Here is a 19,020-nt window from a genome sequence, read left to right on the forward strand (position 1 = left end):
ACGACCAACCAGGGCCGGGGACAAACTGCAACCGAGGTACGTGCCCTTAGCGGGAACCAAACCCGGGTCTCTCTGTACTGCAGGTCGACGCTCTAACCGCTGAGCCAAACTGGCCAGGGCTCTACTGTTCTTTACAGTTCTCAAAAACCATGTTTCAGAAAATATCAAATGCTTAAACTCCTTTTGGTGCATTTCATACTCTGTGGAAAAGAACAAACATCTAATTTCATCATTCATCATTCAAATATCAGTAATCATTTTTCTATCAAATATCAACAATCATTCGGAGAACCGTACTTTAATTTGGTAGGTGTATGGGACATCTTGGGTAGTTTAGAATACATCAGGAGGTGATATAAAAATCATCCATTTCAAAAGTCAGTCAAAAAGGGAGAATGACTTACCTTGAAGCCAGGACACTCAAACTGCAGTGGGGCTTTAGATAATGAAAAGTTAGTATAGGCTGAGTGGTTTAATGGAAAGAGCCTGGATTTGATATCAGAAAACATAACCATAGGTGGTCTGAGCTATTTATACCTAGTGAAATTCGCTTCAATTTTCTGAGCCTCTGTTTCCTCATGAGTCAAATGAGCATAGTAACACTGACATCAGTGCCTATGAGGATAAAATGAAACACAAACGGAAGTGCCTACACACTTAATTATCTTAGATTGTGAGGCCAGGAAAGATATACCTGAAGAAGAATTATATGTAAAAGCCTCAAACTGTGACTGGGGTAAAGAAGATGCAACTCAGTTATGATGAAGAGTGTAGGTGAGCCCTGGCCAGTTGCTCAGTGGTTACAGCTCCACCTGCACACTGAAGGGACATGAGTTCGATTCCACAACCAATCACTGTGTCTCGGTCACATAAATGTTTTTCTCTCTTCCCCCTCCCCGCCCCCGCCTTCCCTCTACTCTCTAAAAATCAATGGAAAAAATATCCTCTGGTGAGGATTAACAACTTCAAAAAAGAATGTAGGTAAATGTTTCCTTTAGTTTGTTTTTGTTTAACTGAGGTAACACTGGTTTATAAAATTATGTAAGTTTCAGGTGTACAACATTATAATTTTATATCTGCATACGCTATAGCATACACACCAAAGGTCTAGTTTCCATCCATCACCATACAAACGACCCCTTTACTCAGTTCACTCTTCCCCCACCCTATTCCCTCCTGGTAACCACCAAGCTGATGAGTTTTTGTTTTTGTTTTTATGTTCCACAGATGAGTGAAATCATGTGGTACTTGTCTTTCTCTGTCTGATTTATTTCACTTAGCATAATACCCTCAAGTTCCAACCCTGTTGTCTCCTTTGGCTTTAATGATGAAAACTAAATTCTGGAAGCTTGAGTCATCTAGAGATGAGGCAGCAGCAGAAAGCCTAGGTCATGGAGAAAAGCAGATCAGCACTGGAAAAGTCAGGGAGGCAGCAGGCCTGAGTAAGAGGGGTTGGAGAAGCCTTAGTGGATGTCTGGCTAGAGCCGAATGCCTGGAAATGGAAAGGGAAGCTGAAAGTGATTATCACTTCAATGACTCAGGGATGAATCTTTAGGTGTAGCGCGAGGTGGTTTTTTACAGACTAATTTGGCTTAAGGAAGAAAAAAAAAAAGGCATTTTGAAGATTGAAGCAGTTGTACAGTCATGAACTAGCTGGCTGGTTAGTAAGACCTAAAGGGAAAATTTGTGTTTAATTGAATGAATTATACCTAAACAAGAGAACAGAAACCATGTTATTTGTAACATCCCTGTAAGACTAGGGATGTTAGGCTAGAGCCAAGAATTAACTAAGGACAACAAAAATATATGCACTTTTTAATTTTTTGTTCAGGTAAGAACACAAAAAGGATGCCCTTACTTGGGATAAGCAGATAAGCAGACAAGCCAGAACAAATCCCTTTTTCTTCTTTATCATGAAAAAATAAATATTTCAATGGAAAGAATAAAATGAACTTTAAAAGAGTTAATTGAAAACTAAGCGAAGAACTTGTAAGAAATACCCTAGTTCCCTAAAGCTTAACTTTTCTTGTCTAGAAAAACTCCAGCTTAGCAAGGAGAGTTTATATATTTAGGACTTTCATCTAGAATCAGCGCCGAAGACTATTAACACAAAGAGATTGAAGATGGACAAAGAAGTTTTCAAAAAAGAGCAGCTTGATTCTTAAAACCAAGACAAGGGGCTTTTCACAGATCCTGAGCAAAATTAATAAACCTATTATTAAAATAATATCTGGGCATGTAGAAAAGGAAGAAGAAATTCAGAAGTTAATGAGAATTCACTAAGTAATCATTTTCTTTTCTGACTATGTTGCAACTCCAGCAAAGCAAACACATGGGATAGACAAAGCACATCTGCTGTTTAGACTTCTACCTGGGAGAGAGGGGTCGTTTTTTTCCTAATCCCTCAGTCTGAGTAAAAGTGGTGTACCTTCTTCAAATTTCCACAAAGATGCCATGCACCCATGTACATAGATACTACTATGCGACAAGGAATGAAAATATGACTCAGTAATATGTGGGTCCTCATTGTCATCGACAGTATGCTAATTCAGTTTCAGTTGGCATGGAAGGCACCTGAGAATGAGAACCTGAGTGATAATATTGCATACAGACAAAATTTACGAAAGACATAAAATTGGGAGTTAGAATTACTCAGGTAAAACAATGATATTCAACATGTCAACAAGCTAAGTGAATTGACTTAGCACAATAGAATTAAAAGAAATGTTTTTATTGATTTGAGATAGAGAGGAAGGGAGAGGGAGAGAGAAAAAGAAACATCAATGACAGAGAAATATTGTTTGGATGCCTCCCTCACACCCCCTGCTGGGAATCAAGCCTGCAACCTCTTGGTCCATGGGTCGATGCTCAACCACTGAGCCACACTGGCTGGGCAGCAGAATGAAATTTTAATAGATTAGTATGTGAAGTGCTAAACATAAATTATAATATGTATAGGTTGAGAAGGTGTGTTTTGTAACAGTTGTTAAAAAGACTTTACTGCTTGAGAGTTTTAGTAAATTGTAATATAGGAGTCAATAGGGTAATATTACTGCCATAATAGCTCTCAGGATTTACTTGGGGAAATACAGTAATTAGAACAAAGCCATTAAATATCTTTTTACTGTGTGTTGTTTGGATAAAACCCTGAATTCAATTCTTGGGATCATATTTTCAGAGGGATGATGGCAAAGTAAACTACCTTCCAAGAACTTGAGGAGGAAAAGCTGATGGAGCTGGCAGGTACCGAGGCAAACTGAAGCACTTTCCTGTGGAATCAAGGCTAGTTGCATCCTGGAAGCATCCAGAGTGCAACACTGCAGCTCTTTAAAGCCTACTGTATAGGGGACAAGAGGTGGATGTTATTCAGCAGCAAATTTTCAGGTCAATTGAAGGCAAAACTGGGGGTAAAGGAGCAAATGCCAGTGGGTACTACTTCCTCCTTTGAAGTTCTCAACATACTTGGTTGCACATTTTGATCACCTGAGAAGAGCATTTAAAATGCTGATGCTTAGCCCTGGCCAGTTTGGCTCAGCGGTTAGAGCGTCGGCCTGCGGTCCGGAGAGACCCGGGTTCAGTTCCCACTAAGGGCACGTACTTCGGTTGCAGTTTGTCCCCGGCCCTGGTTGGTCGTGCGGGTGGCAGCCACTCGATGTGTCCCTTCACATCGATGTTTCTCTCTCTCTCTCCCTTCCTCTCTCTCCCTCCCACTCTGTCTGTACAAAAAATGGAAAAATATCCTCAGGGGAGGATAAAAAAAAAAAAAAATGCTGATGCTTAAACGCTAGCCCTAGAGATTCTGATTTATTGATCTAGTGTTGGGCCTCTATTAAAAAGTATTTTATCAAGCCCTGGCCGGTTTGGCTCAGCGGATAGAGCATCAGCCTGCGGTCCAGAGATACCTGGGTTCGGTTCCCGCTAAGGGCATGTACCTCAGTTGCAGTTTGTCCCCGGCCCTGGTCCTTCGTGCGGGTGGCAGCCACTCGATGTGTCCCTTTCACATCGATGTTTCTTCCTCTCTCTCTCTCTCTCTCTCTCTCTCCCTCTCTCTCCCTCCCACTCTACCTAAACAAAAAATGGAAAAATGTCCTTGGGTGAGGATAAAAAAAACAACAAAAAAAGAGTGTTTTATCAAAACTCCCCTGCTGATTTGATGTTTTAGGCTACAGAATCACTGAGCTAGACGACTACTCATTGAGAGGTGAAATGAGTCAAAACAGATGGTTTTTCTAAAGTCTCTTCCAAATTTGAGAAGATAAATGGAAATGCACACTTATGGGTTACATACTACAGCTAGGCACTTTCACAATTAATCGTCTCTAACATTTGAATTAATACAGCAAATCCTTTAGCACAGTGTCTGGCATGAAGTAACTCTCAAATATAAGCTATTTTTATTTCATCCTCTCTATAACTGTTCTATGATGGTATTATATCTCTACATCGCAGATAAGGAAACTAAGGCTTTGAAGTTAGATTTCCAAGGCCTGTAATAGAAAATTGCAAAATAAGGATTTAAACCAGAATTAAAAACTAGTTCTAAGTTCTAGAGCCCCTCTGCAGGCCACCTCTAAAACATCTGGAAGTTTATGCCAATCAGTGGTTTACCTGAGTAAACATTTCAAAAATTTAACAAAACCACTTCCTCTTGACCCGTTTGTAAGAAATTTCTCTTCAAATGCATTTTTTGAATAACAGAAGTATAAAAGTAGATATCCACGTTTTTTTGTTTTCTATCGTGGCCTAATGAATGGAACCACCTCTGTAGGTCTGGAGAGCCCCTGAGGACCGGGAATGGATGGAGGCGGCCCTGTAGAACTCAAAGCACTTGAGGAACGGGCAAACACCCCTCACTCCTGTACTGTCTAGCTCTGGTAGGTTAATTACATGCTAACAATGAGAGGGAAAGTTAGCACTCAGGTGATGGCCTGGTTCATGTCCGACCCTTCTCTGGAGCCATGTTGGTGCGGTGGCTGCTTTTAGAACTGAAGAAACGTCTCCGAGGGAGCTGTGATTACTAAGATTGCAGAACTCAGAGGGGTGAGTGCGCTCCCTCTCCCTCTCCCTCACCCACCCACACAGGCCCAAGAGATAAGAAAAATGGAATTTCCTCTCGTGAGCTGCTTACACTAAATGCTCTGTCCCTGACTCTTTGCCTTTGGTGATTAAAATCCATTCAGTGTTTAGGGTTCAGTAGCTTCAATTTAGTATATGTGGTCAGTACAGTTAAGGCAAGAAATGCTTCTAAATAGGTGGGTTTTCTGCCTTCTCTCTGAGAAGAGTGAAATGGAATGCGGGAGAAGAGGAGTATCTATTTTGGAGAAGGCGAGTGGAGTGGGCAATGGCCCCCCTAGTAAGATTCTCCACGTTTTCCTCTATTTCTTTCCCCTGGCTGTATGGAAGCATCAACTCCTCCCCCTGGGCTTCCAAAAGTATCTTTCGGTTGGGGGCGAGTCCAAGTGGAACCCGAAACCTACGGGTCACTAGAAACTACTAGAGCTAGTTAGAGCCAAAGAGGCCTGGCAAGGCAGGGGTGCGTGGAATCTGGGCCGCAGAGGAGGGGACGGCCGAGCGCAGCTCGCGAGCCGTGAGTCCCGGGCGGGCCGGTGGTCGGGGTCCGGCAGGGGGAGGGGGTCCCCGTTTCCTCCTCCCCATCCTCGCCTCCGCGGGGTCTGGTGACGTTGCGGTTTCCTCCTCCCTCCGGCTGAGCCTCGGCGCCCGCCGCGTCCCGCCTTCCTCCGGGCTCGCCCACACCCCACCCGCCCGCGCCGGCCCGGCTCCCAGAAGCGCCAGCCGAGGCTGTGGCGGCGCATCCCGCGGCGCGGCGCCCACCAGCACCGATGGCGCGGAGGGTGCGCTGAGGGCTTGGCTCCGAGGGCGCTGGGCGCCCTGGAGAGAGGGGGCCGGGCCGGGGCTCTGGAGCTTGGGCCGAGGCTGCGGAGGCGCCGCCCGAGAGGAAGAAGCCGCGGCGGGGAGCGGTGAGCCGAGGGCCGCGCGAGGGGGCGGGCAGGGGCGTGCGGCGGCCGCCGCTCAGGGCCCCGCGCGGCGCAACTTTCTTCCGGAGTCGCGGGCGGGCGGTGGAAGCCACGTCCCCAGCCGGGCGCCCAGCGCCGTGGGCTGCGCTCCCGGGCCCGGCGCGGCGGGGTGCCTGGAGGGTGCGCGAGGCGTGAAGCCCGAGCCGTGGGCTTCCCCTTCGGCGGGGCAGCCCCGGGGCCGGCCGTTCGCCCCTTCCCACGCCTTGGGCGCCCGGCGCAGAGCCGGGAGCATCGTAAGAACCCGAGATCGTTTTCGGTGCGTCGGCTCTGGCCCCGCCGCAACTTCCCGGACGGCCCGCAGGGCTCTGGCATCCCTCCGCCCTCCTTTCACTGCGCCCGCAGATCGGGGGATGGGGTCGGGTGTGCGGTCCCGGCGCTGGCTGCCCGCTCCGCGGCTGCGGGAGCCCGGGGAGCACGTCCCGGCTTCCCCAGACGCTGGGTGCCAGCGCTGCGAGGCTCGGCTGACGCTGGGAGGAGTTGTCGGTAAACCCACTCCCAGGCAGCCCCAGGTGGGGTGAGGCTGGGACGCTCGGTAAGCAATGCCACATGGGCTCAGGATCTGTCGCGGCTGGAATCCGAGCTAAGTTTGTGACCCGACAACTTTCTCCTTTTCATTGCTCATTTGATCGAGGCAGCAGCATCTACTTAGGCTGGCTGGCTGGCATGAAACGTTGACACAAAACCCTCTGCTTAAAAGCAGCGAGTGCACCTTATTTACCTGGAATTCTTTGGGTCAAGGAATGGCACTACTAGTTTCTAGGGGTCTTCGTGTAATTAAATCATTGACATATTTTTTTTAGTCATGCTTTGCAAAGTCATGGTTTAATTAATGTTACATTAAATTTGAGAATTGACTTTCTCACTTAGAAATAGTTTTTAGTACTTCTCACATTACAGAATGTAATCTTCCTGTAATTATCTTTTCCTCGTTTTTTTGATTTCTCAGTAAATGATAACCTGTGAAATGAAATATGATGTGCAATATTTTGTAGACTATTCAGACACCACTACTAAAATTGGATCACAAAAATGTTTGTAATGTGCACAGAAGAAATAAAATGTGGCATTATCAATCTGAGTATTTACCTATTGCGTGCTATTGTTTTCTTTTGAAGTCACCAGACAGATATAAATCTTTTTATGAAGTTTGTAGGTAAAAATGTGTTACAGTTAAAATGGAGAAAGGATTGAATTGGATACCTCCATCGTTTAGTCACCCATCTGTGTGGGCTCAGCAAAAAGTCTGAGACAATGCTGGTCACTTAGGAGACATTTAGAGCTATATGAGACTCTGCCCTAACTTTCCTGAAGCTGCTATAGAAAGGGAGAAAACCTAAGTCAACATTTGAGAGTTTGAGCTTGGGAAGCATCATTTTTCATTGATTGGTATATGTCAGATCAGTTTCATTGTTTTAGTTCAATAAAAACAGTGACCTACAAAGTACATTTTTAAAAAACTTATCTTTATTGTTGAATGTATTATAGATGTCCTTCTTCCCCCCCCCCCCCCCCTTGACCCTCTCCTCCCCAATCAAAGTACATTTTTGCTTTCAGGTTGAAAAATATTGATAGTACAGTCACCAAGTAAAAGAGAATTCTCAAAAAAAAAAAAAAAAAAAACTTGGACAAAGAAATTTGCCAGAACACATTTTGTCACTGAGGGGATTATTGGGACTTTTCCAGTCCTGCTGGTAGACAATTTAAAGTTCCTCCCTCTGAGGTTACACACCTGGTTGTGGGACACCCTTCAGGGGTGGGAAAGGGTTGGGTCTCCTCAGGCTATATAAGGCCCTCAACATCAATACCAGCTAACATCACAGGCCTGACCAAATGTAGCAGACCAATTTTTAAGTTGATAATTTTGTATGACCCATGAATGACGTTATAAATATTCAAATGGCCCTTGGCAGAAAAAAGGTTCCCTACCCCTGCAAGAAGTCAGCTAGGTTGGCCACATGAGGTCAGGACCATTATAGTGACTTCTACTTTTGTACTTATGAAATTAGACCACAATTTAGTTTATGAAGGTTTTTAATGAGATTTGTAGTCCTTTCAGTTCAGCATCTGCCAGTGCTGCTTGAGAGGAAGGAGGTGGTTACCCAAGAGGTGAAGTTCTTCACAGATGCTCCTCTGCCTTTCCCAATTCCTCATTATAAAGATATTTTCAATCTCTGAAAAGTGTTTAGAATCACAGGTGAAAATATGCTCTGCAATTAAACAATAAAATAGTTATACATTTCTTAATGTTATTTGTGATAGATTATTTTGGTATTTATTTTTACTGCCTTGGATCACACTGTTGCATGAAAGACATTACATGATTCCCTTTCAGTATTATGATGTCAACAAATGATTGGAGAGGAATAAAGGAAGATAAAATATTTAAATTTGGGTTTTAGTATATCAGCAGTGTTTGTTTACAAAAAGAGTGAAAAATTAGTAATAGAAGACTAACATGTTGTAGTTGCAGCATAGATTGAATAGTACATAACCACTGGCATATTTGAGTCCTAAATATACAGAGTAAATATTCTTATCCTTTTTTACCACCCCAATAAAAGAAGTATTGTCATTGTCCTGTGATGTGTGTGTGGTAGGCTTTTGAGATCTGAACCTGTGGTAGAGGTAACATCATCATCAGTGGATGTTGTTACTCCATTTACTGAGAGGCTGGATCTTAACTCCTCTGCAAAAAGGGAGAAGGTACCCAATGAGATTCCATGACCAGCAACCTTCTGAAAGAAAGTGTCCAAGCAGAGGATAGGACAAGTTCTTAATACTAATGAATGCCTTAGGGTTTTCTCATCTTGGATTTACATTATCTTCCCCTATGGTGATATGTAGAATAAAACTCTTTGGGAGTCACCAAATTGCCAGCAGATGTTTGGATGATACAATAAAATTCTCTAAACCAAGAGTCAGGCCCCAACATGGGAATTCATGAAGTGTATTAACCCAGAGAACTGAAAAGAGGAATTATTTCCCCATGAAATTCATATGGTGAATTAGTGAGAATGGGAAGTAGAGATTAAAATGGCAGATTCCTGAGGCACTGATCCATTTGGTGATAGCAATAATTAGAAAAGGATGAATTGCAAATAGTCGTGCCAATTCCAAAGCCCAATTCTAGTAGAGACTTCTCTTTTAAAAATTAAACTTTGCATTAAGTGGATACTATTTTAATGGGAATAATCATCTATTAAAGAAAATGTTTCTATATATGTTAGTAAATAAATGTAGATAGTTCTGATCTATCTAAATTTAGTGTTTCACAACTTCTAGGTATGTATAGAAGGTTAGCTGATGGTGGAGAAGTGCTGCAGAAAAGAATCAAACTGGAAAGAGAAACACAAAGTATTGTGGATGGGTTTAAAAAGGGGCCATTAGGATTAATAAACTCTTCCTTACACATTTATATGTGTTTAAACAATTGAAGGAAAGGAAAAGTCCCCATAGATTGTAGAGCTATATGAATACTGGCATTTTATTTTTTAGCAAGGCTAAAATTGCTTTGTACTTTTTAATTTTTTTCAAATAATACTAATATTTTTTTGTATTTCAGCCTAGTGAAAATGGAGAGTGATGTAGATGAAGGGTGTAGGTAAAAATATGTTCTGGTTAAAATGGAAAAAGAATTGAATTTGATACCTCCATTGTTGAGTCACCCATCTGTGTGGGTTCAGCAAAATGTACAAGACAGTGCTGGTCACTTAGGACTCATTTAGAGGTATATGAGACTCTGCCCTAGCTCTCCTAGAGCTGCCAATGTGGAAAGGGAGAAAACCTAAGTAAACAGTTGAGAATTTGAGCTTGGGAAGCATCCTTTTTCATTGATTCGTATGTCAGATCAGTTTCATTGTTTCAGGGGTGGGGAAATAGAAATACTGTTAAAATAAGCAATTTGTTTATCTTCTTACAAGTAATTAGTGGCCTGTCTTAAATATGAGATGAACCTAAATTGCATGTTTAATTGTACTTTTCTCCTTTATGATTCCAAATTTATGTTATTAAAGACTCTCACACTTTATTTTTCTACAGGTCTAGTTTATTTTCCCTTTTCATGCTCACTACTGTCCATGAACTGGAATGCTCATGTGTTTCTCAGGCTTCTGTAAACTGGCCTTTACAGACCCCCTTCCCACAGCTCTCTCCTCTTCCCCTTCTCTGCATCTTTTCTCATGCCTTATAAGGATTCCATTGTGGGGCCTCTTCGAATTTCTGCAGAGCCCTAGGCTCATCACTCAGTTCTCATTAGCTGGCCTCAGGTCTTTGAGTGCTTTACCAATTGCGTTGCTTACTATCTAGGCAAGCTCCAGCCTGTTGAGGGTGTAGATTCCAGATCCTCTTTCAAATGCCCAGAAGACTATAAACCTGAAGGAGGCAGAGTGTTCAGAGAGATGGTTGGAGATCACAAAGAAGAAAAGGGATTTGGAAAGAGAAGAAAAGATTGTTGAAGCTTTGTGTTTATTTCTTTCATGCAGTAGTTTGTTCAGTTCTTAATACAGAATAACACCATGAATTTTAATGTGCATAAAGATTACCACTGGATTTCTGTTTGTTTCAACTCTCTTGGGATATTCCATAAGCATGATTTTGGTTAGCGTTGTTATTAAATGTTATTAAACAATTCCTGAAAGAATAGAATTTGCCTCTTCAGTAATACTTAGAAGCTATAAAGATACTGATAATAAACATGACTTATTTTGGCATTGCATATTTGGGAGTAGCCATAACTATTATGTAAGTATAGCCCTGTTCTTAAAAATATAACAAAACACATATGCAGTTACGTCTCAAGTACACATACATGACATATTCATTGTAGGTTATTTGTGTCTATCTGCTTTTCCTAGACAGGGTCAGAGTGAGTTTGCAACTGACTGTATGTGTCTGCATGCCAAAAAAAATTTTTTGGTATTATTTATAGAATTAATAGTACCTCTTTTCTCCCCAGTTAATGTGAAAAATAGCAGGACAATCATAGCAAAATTCCCCGTGTGTGTTTAAAGTAATGTACAGGCTCTTTTAGTAGAAATTGAATAGGTTCACAGTCAGTTTAAAAAGCTGCCATTTAAATCTTTCCATTTGAATTATTCGTTGCACACACAGATGCCATAGAGTTGTAAATGTGTATTTGCCAATTAAATCAAGGCTTTTGTATTTTTCTCATGTGTAACAAACTTAGCTGCTAAGCAACAAGCATTTAATACATGCAGATGTTATACCACAACAAAGTTGAATCAGCATTTCATAACTCTTAAAAGGGATTTGTAAAGGAAATCGGCTCACCAAGCTTGTGGGTCTATAATATTTTTATTGATGAAGTAGGCAGGCAATATACTGATTTTAGTGTTGGAATCCATTGGTGATTGCAAGAAAAAAAAAAGAGAGAGAGAGAATATTTGTTAGCAATTCCTAATGTGGGAGGTAACAACATTAGGTTGTTTATATAAATTTTGGTGTAAAATGTGATCTGCAGATTATGTTGTGAATCTAGCAGAGATTATTCATTTAAAGAAACAACAGAGTGCAAATTGATACTTTCATTTAGAATAGTCCTTTAGATTGCGGTATTGAAAGAAGATTGCATTTCTAAAGTTAGCTTACATCCAGAAAGTTGTCAGTGACAAACTCAAGAATTGCATGATAAAAATCACCAAGTAGTTTAAACGTGTTCCGTGCCAAGGTGCACTCAGCACCCTGCCACGTGGAGTGGAGCAGTGGTGAAGACCAGCACGGCCTGGCTACGGAACAGTGCTGCTTACCTTCTTTACAGCTCTCGCTGCAAACTTCTTGAAACTGGGCTATTTGTGTTGTTTGAATGTGTCTGAGGACAGGCTGTAAGCAGTAGATTTCTAGAATTTCACAAATTCTGGTAAAGAACTTTTCTTGGGGCCTTTGCAGTTTAATGATGTCATTCTAGGAGGCACAAATGGAGTCAGGCGCACCAACCCCATGGATAATCAGGCATGGGCCAGCTGGAGGAGTCACCTGCAGTGTTTACACTTCTCCCATAGGGGGTGGGGGGTGGGGGGCTGGCAGAAAAGAAAAAGTAGCCTGAAAGGGGATGTTGAACAGCTGTTTTCCATCTTCCCTGAAGAAAAAGGAGAGGAAATCAACTTACAGCAAGCATCAAGAAGGATTTATGCTAAATACAGAGAAGTTTTTCTGTATGTTTAACCTTTAGAATAGATTTCTGATGGAAGTCTTTGAGTTCTTCTCTATGTAAAAGGATTTAAGTGAAGCTGTCCTGAAGGGATGATAGCATTTGTCTTCTGGGGTTCTAATTTTATGACTTCTGCTCATCTGGATTTAAAAATCTTAGAAATTAAAAATTATTTAATTGCAGTTGACCTTTGAACAACACAGTTTTGAATTGCGCAGGTCCACTTATATGCATATTTTTTCAATAAATACGTACAGTATGGCAAATATATTTTCTTTATGATTTTAAAATAAGATTTTCCCTCTAGCTTACTTTATTATAAGAATATAGCATGCAATACATATACAAAATATGGGTTAATCAACTGTTTATGTTATCAGTAAGCTTGTGGTCAGCAGTAGGCTATTGGTAGTTGAGTTTTTGGAAAGTCAAAAGTTATACACAGATTTTTGATGGAGTGTCTGTTGCTCAACTGTATTGTGAATGTAGAAGAAATGGTCAGTTTTATATAAGTTGTCTTTATAGTTTCTACTTAGCATTTTTATTTATTAGTACAAAGTATTGACTGGTTAAATACTGATCATATATAAGAGTCCTCTAACTTTTCACTTAGGTACACATTATAGTAGCTGAAAAATCCTCTATGCTTAATCTGTTTTTACCTCAAACAGTACACTTTTCTTCACATTTCTTTTTTATTCTAGAAAATCTTAAAAAAGGGTTTTGGCACTAGGCTATGATGTTCCATTTGGACTTTCAGTAATATCCTGTATGTTTCTCTGCTCCGTTTTTTATAGAACTAGACTGGCACCAGCGGCCACACGAACATACGGGGCCTTCATCGATTATGTGGTCAAAATATACAGGTCGCCCATGTCAGAAAGAGTCTGGACACTTCTCTCATATACCGAACTTCTTGTAGCAGTATTTATGGCTAAAAATAATTATTATATTTATAAAAACAATGTGAACTTTGTTTAATTTTTGTTTAGGAAGATAGAATCTCCAGTAGAATTGATCCTGTGGATTAAGGCCAGTGGTTCTGTTTTTTTTCTCAATATTAAAATTAGGCAGTAATTATCTTGGAAGAGGGTTTATTCTGATGAGCAGAAGGTTTGAAAATGCACTCTCAGCCAGTAGTGGGTCAGTGGACTTGGGGGATGCCAGAAAGTCCAGCCGAGCAGTCCATGTCTTAGACAGTTGGAATTAAGTGTTTCAATTTAGTTTTATAGCCTGTAGTTGTAAAGCAGTTTTGAAATGCTTTTCACCGTTACCTTTCTCAAAGGGAATGCATTCTTGGGAGTGCTGAAAAAGCTGCAGTGTTATCTTAGGTAAGAGGGTCTTTTGCTGGCCCCTTGAGTTGTGAGGTTAATGTCTTCTTTTTCTTTTTTTAAAATTGATTAGAGAGAGAGAGATATATCTATTTGTTGTTTCACTTATTTGTGCATTCATGGGTTGATTTTTATATGTGCCCTGACTGGGGATTGAACCTCCAACCTTGGTGTATCGGGATGACACTCTAACCAACTGAGCTACCTGGCCAGGGCCAGGCTAAATCATCTATAAGTTAGACCCTTTTGGTTCTAAAGAGAACCCAGGATAACTGGAGAGTGAAATAAGAATCCATCTGTTGCTTTTGTGTAGTAGTTCGGTTTATCCTTTCACAAACAATGGTATGATATTTTAAGATCCACCCTTTTTTTCTTAAGGACATCAGTATTGTTCAGATTTGATTCATCTTGTTAACCATGTACTATGATAGGGTTCCAAGATTTTCACCATTAAAATTTTTAGACTTGTGTGATTTGCATAGAATTCTGTATAAAATTCAAATTAACAAATGGTATTTGAGTATCTGCTGTGGGAACTTTCAAAATTCAATTTTACCTCTCCTTGTTAAATTTCATCTTGCACGTTTTAGGTTAAGTTGGACCACTTCCAATATCTCTTTCGTGGGGAAGAAATGTGTGGCAGTATTTATTCTACTAAATTGCCATAAAATGATAAATCCTGTGCCTGAAGAAGTTGAAGTGAGCTAGCAGAATTAGGGCGGTTACATAACAGATCCTTCTTTGTGTGCTTACACCTTTTTTTTCTTGTTGGTGAAGCCACTGAAGTTTGGTTCAATGATTGCAAGTTTTAAAAAAGATAAATCTGTGTTACTTGGCAATGAACGCTTTGATATATAACTTTTTCCAATGTACTTTTGAACCTGGAGAGTCAGATGAAAGAACGTTATACTTTAACGATAGAAATACTGAAAGGATTTAGTCATCCAGCAAGTATTTGCCAGGTACTTCTGTGTTTGAGGGGATATCTGGGTGGAGGTGAAGAGGGGAGGCATGCAAAACAAACATGACATAGTTTCCAGCCTTGGGGAGCAATAAAATTTAGTTGGAGAAATAACTGAGCATGAATCTTTGTGAGAACAATTAAGTGCTGAACAGACAAAAGCCTGCGGTAGAATTGCAGGCAGGAAGAGATCTGTAAGGATTACCTGGGCAGAGAATACTCACTTAGGAGGCGAGAGTGAACTGGGTCTTGGAGGATGCCAACAAGGGAAGGGAAAACACTGCAAGGAGGGCAAATGCACAGGAAGGGGAGTGAGCAGCAAAATGGGGTGCCTGCCAGGTCAAGGAAGCTTCTTAGAAAAATCGTGTAAAGTCACTTATCTCCTTTTATAACAGTCTGTTTCCTTTTTGCCTCCCCTTTCTCATATATTCTTTCATTATTTTCCGCAAATATTTTTGAAGGCCTGTATTGCATGTAATCAGTGGGGCTTGACACTTAGGAAAAAAGACTAAGACCCATGCCTCCCAGGAGCTTATACCTGAGTTGGTGAGCTCTACCTCAGATTCCTTTTGGGTCCAGAGAGGACTGAAACAATCAATGTGAGAAAGGAAGATAACTTGGTATGCCTGTAACCAGTACTAAATACATCAATGAGTAGAGACTTTTAAAGCTGTACGTATTCTTATTGACTCTTTAAAAAAAATTTTATTGTTGAAAGTATTACAATGTCCCCCTTTTTCCCTATTGACCCTCTCCTTCCCCAACTCCCTTCTACCTTCCCAGCCTAGAGTCCATGTCAGTTGGTTGTGCATTCATGCATATAACATTGACCCCTTTTTAAAGCCCAGTTCAGATACCACATTCTCATACACCCTTCCTTCTCTATCCCAGCCAGAGTGTTGATGTACGTACATTTCAGTAATACTTTGTCATTCTCATGCAAACTTACCTCCTTTTATTTTAGTGGTTTGTGTAAATATATTATTTCTTCTGTCATCTTATAGGATGGTATCAGCACCTTCTTGGCTGGCCTCATCCCTGAATTCCCAAAGAATACTGAGTAATACATATATGGGGCGACAGGGAGACCACTGATGATGGATGGGGTTGCCAGGGAAGGCTTTGAATGATGAAAGCTCCAGGTGAGTCACTGCTAGAGCCACCAAGAGGACTCGTGGCCCCAGGAGTTGAAGAGGCTGATTCCATTATGCTTGTGGACTGGGCAGAATAAAATGCGGCCTCTGGGAGAGCACAGCAGAGGATAAGATGTCACTGAAAGGGTCAAAGTTACTTCACAAAATCTTAATTTGGAAGAATCTTCCGTGACACCTGGCCCCCTACCCTGCCCCGACGAACTCAGGAATCACTTGACAGATGTCCATCTGGGCTCTACATTCATTTAGGACAAAGACACGAGAAGAACGTTTTAAAAATTTAAGATCGGTACAAAAGCCATTTTCTCCAGCATAGATGAAGAGAATTCCATCAGATTTGACCAAGAGAAGTAGCTAGGTGGAATCTGGCTGTCGGCAGAGATGGGTGAAATGGGCAGGATGGATATGAGAGGGATATGCCTAGATTGGGAGATGCAAGGAATGGGGCAAACACTCCCAGAGTAGGGTGCTAACGACAGTGAAATATAGACAGATTCAACAAGACAAAGATAGACACCAAGTACAACACGCGTGACCTTGAACATGCATGCAGACACAGACGTTAACTATCTGGCCGTGTTTCAGGCTTTGAGCTGGGGCATGTCTGGCAGGAGCATGTGTTTTGGCGGTGGATCTGTGGCCAGCAGTTCAGAGATTATGCTCTTGTTCTGCACAGCCCATGCAGTCTGCAGCATCCCAGTAAAGCCTTTCTTTTCCTCAGAAATTGTTTCCCGGGTAACACTTTATAGACTATAAAATTTCAGCATACTAAAGTTTTTAGCACAAAATAATAGGAATGATATAAGTATAGAAGAAATAATAATTCATTAAGGCATCCTTATTCTTTTGAATTCTCTAGATAAAAGAAATGTTAACACTACAGAAAGAGTTTCTTTTTAAATTGGAATTGATAGTGCCAATAAAGCCCTTATACCAAACCATTAAATAATAATAATGATGATCCTTGGAAATATGGTTAAAAGTGGGGACATTAAGAGAGTCACTTTAAGTTTCAGAACAGAGCAACCTCAGTCAAAGTCTTGGCGTCCAGACAGTCACCTAGTGGAGAGGGAGGCCTGGCTAGCCTGGGCTGAGCAGACGGGAACAGTGGTGGGATATCTAACCCCGTGCAAAAGGGGCTGAAAGTTTTAGGTGGCATTTAGGAAAAGACCCGGAGAAAACCCATGGAAACCATTCATGGGATGTTGGGAAACAACAAAGGAGGCTCAGGGAATGGGCTGCAATCAAAGTGGGCCATGCACGTTAACAAGGGCAAGCCGGGCGAGCCTGGGGCGGACACAGGGAGAGCTTTTCCCTAAGGGAGGGCAGGGAGGGCACTGGGTATGGTGGCAGCTCTCAGTAAGCTCTGTGATCATTACCCTGGGAAACCTCGAAGGGTTCAAGCACTGGAGTACACTGTTCCTCCAAATGGTTTGTCTTGGTACACAAAGATTTTTATTGCTTCTTTTTATGTAGTCATATTTATACAGCTATATAATTACATGTATAATTATCTCTGAGTTTTTAAAGGTTTACATCTTGACCCATTAGTTATCTATTTAATAAATAATCTCCGAGTGTGTATTAAGTGTTAAGGACTCTTCTAGGTGTTAGGGATAGAGCAGAAAGCTAAATGCCCTTATGGAGCTTACATTCTAGGTGGGGGAGCCAGGCACATACATATGAGTAAATTATATAATAGATTAGAAGGTTATAAGTACTATGAAGAAAAATAAAAAGTCAGGAAGGAGTTAGGGAATAGTGGTGGTTGTGCATGGTTAGGTTGTAATTCAAATATGATAGACACAGCCAGCTCACTGAGAAAGTGTCATTTGAGCAAATACTTAAAGGGGGTGAAGGAGCAAGCCACACTGCGGGACAAGCACACAGGGGCAGAGGAGGGAAGACTCCTCATGTGGACAAGAGTAGCAAGGAGGCCACATGGCGGGTATGGGCAAAGACAAGGGGAGAGCCGTAGACTCGGAGGCAGAGAGGTAACAGGGCCAGACCATGTTGAGCCTTGAGGGCTATTGTCAGCACTTTGGTTCTTACTGTGAATGACATGGGGAGCCACGGGAGGATTGTAAACAGAGCAGTGACATAATCTGGATTATGACTGGACAGGATGGCTCTGGTCCTGACGTTGAGAATGACCAGAGGGAGTGAGGGTGAAGCCAGAGGGCCTAGCTTGGATGCGCCGTGGTGCTGCTTAGGCCATTATGGAGGTGGTGAAAGTGGCTGGATTCTGGATGTATTTTGAGGGTGGAGTCAACAGAATGTGCTGATAGTTTGGAAATGGAGGCAGAGGGGAGAAGGGGAAGGTTGGGGAGCTTGGTTCTGAATTGCTGGCAGGGTTGTTTGCCAGCAACTGAAAAGGGGAAGTCTGAGAAAGCAGTGCCTACGTCTTTGGGTTAATTACTCTGTGCATCGCTGTTTTACAAACCAAATCTGTGGTAGTCTGAGTTCCTATTATGATTCATAAGAGGACATTTGGAAAGTACTGAGGGATTTTGATGCCAAAGAATTACGATCTGTGAGACAAAAATGACCAAAAAAATATACAAAAATGTCTGTGTATGTGAAAAGCAGCAAAAAAGTAAATTTGTCATTGGTGAAGATATTTATCATATATTTGAAGATTGAGAAATGGAAGAATGCTTGAATATAAGTAAGGAATAAAAAAGAGCTTCATGCCCTGGCCGGTTTGGCTGAGCAGTTGGAGCATCAGCCTGCAGACCAGAGTCCTGGGTTCGGTTCCCGCTAGGGGCACATACCAGAAAAAAAGAGCTTCATGTATAGAGCTAAAAGCATTGCTCCATATGTACTCATTCAGTAAATACATTTTATTTTAAATCAAGTGTACTAGAAATGTAGGTTTAATGCCAGTGAATTACTTTTCCATGAAATGCTTTGAAGCCTTTTGCCTAACATCTATGTATTTCATTTTTAGACACTGTCTAAAATTTTTAAGCAATTTGTAAGTCCAGTATATTCCGCTTTGTACTTTACTCCAATAGTAACATTCTTGAACAGAATCTTTTTCTGAGTGTAAGTCAGAAAACAGTAACAAAACTTGGGTGAAGAGAAGGATTTGGCGGAAAGTATCTCCTGGGACAGTTATGGCAAGACTCATAATTCTAACAGGAATTTAGTTGATTGGACTAAAAATGAAGGTCAAGGTCCCTGAGACCCCCTTGGGCTCAGTGAGTTGCTGGAAAGACTCACGAAAAGCTGTTGTAATCGGGGTTTAATACAGTGTAAGGATACAGATGAAAATCAGCAAAGGCACAAGGTGCGCAAGGAAGGCGAAATCCAGGAGAAATCAAACACGGGTTTCCAGGGGTCCTCTGCTAGTGGAGTCACGCTCCCAGCA

The 19,020-nt window shown here is 41.6% G+C and overlaps 1 protein-coding gene across 4 annotated transcripts in view; it reads left to right on the forward strand.

Annotated features, from left to right (window-relative positions):
• The first annotated feature begins 4,787 nt into the window (after positions 1 to 4,787).
• DSE (dermatan sulfate epimerase) overlaps positions 4,788 to 19,020 on the forward strand; it is a 59,974-nt gene continuing 45,741 nt past the window's right edge. The window contains exon 1 of one of the 4 annotated variants that reach the window (XM_036248880.1): positions 4,788 to 4,874. Coding sequence is in view for 1 of the 4 variants with exons in the window: in XM_036248879.1 (XP_036104772.1) it covers positions 15,620 to 15,635 (16 nt within the window). In the remaining 3 variants the exon portion in view is untranslated. Of the gene's footprint in view, positions 4,875 to 5,870; positions 5,979 to 9,346; positions 9,390 to 15,590; positions 15,636 to 19,020 lie in introns of those variants that run through there. The other 3 variants (XM_036248882.1, XM_036248881.1, XM_036248879.1) reach the window with 3 other exon arrangements.

The sequence above is a fragment of the Molossus molossus genome, unplaced genomic scaffold, assembly GCF_014108415.1.
Source record: "Molossus molossus isolate mMolMol1 unplaced genomic scaffold, mMolMol1.p scaffold_m16_p_8, whole genome shotgun sequence".
In the NCBI taxonomy this organism is placed as follows: domain Eukaryota; kingdom Metazoa; phylum Chordata; class Mammalia; order Chiroptera; family Molossidae; genus Molossus; species Molossus molossus.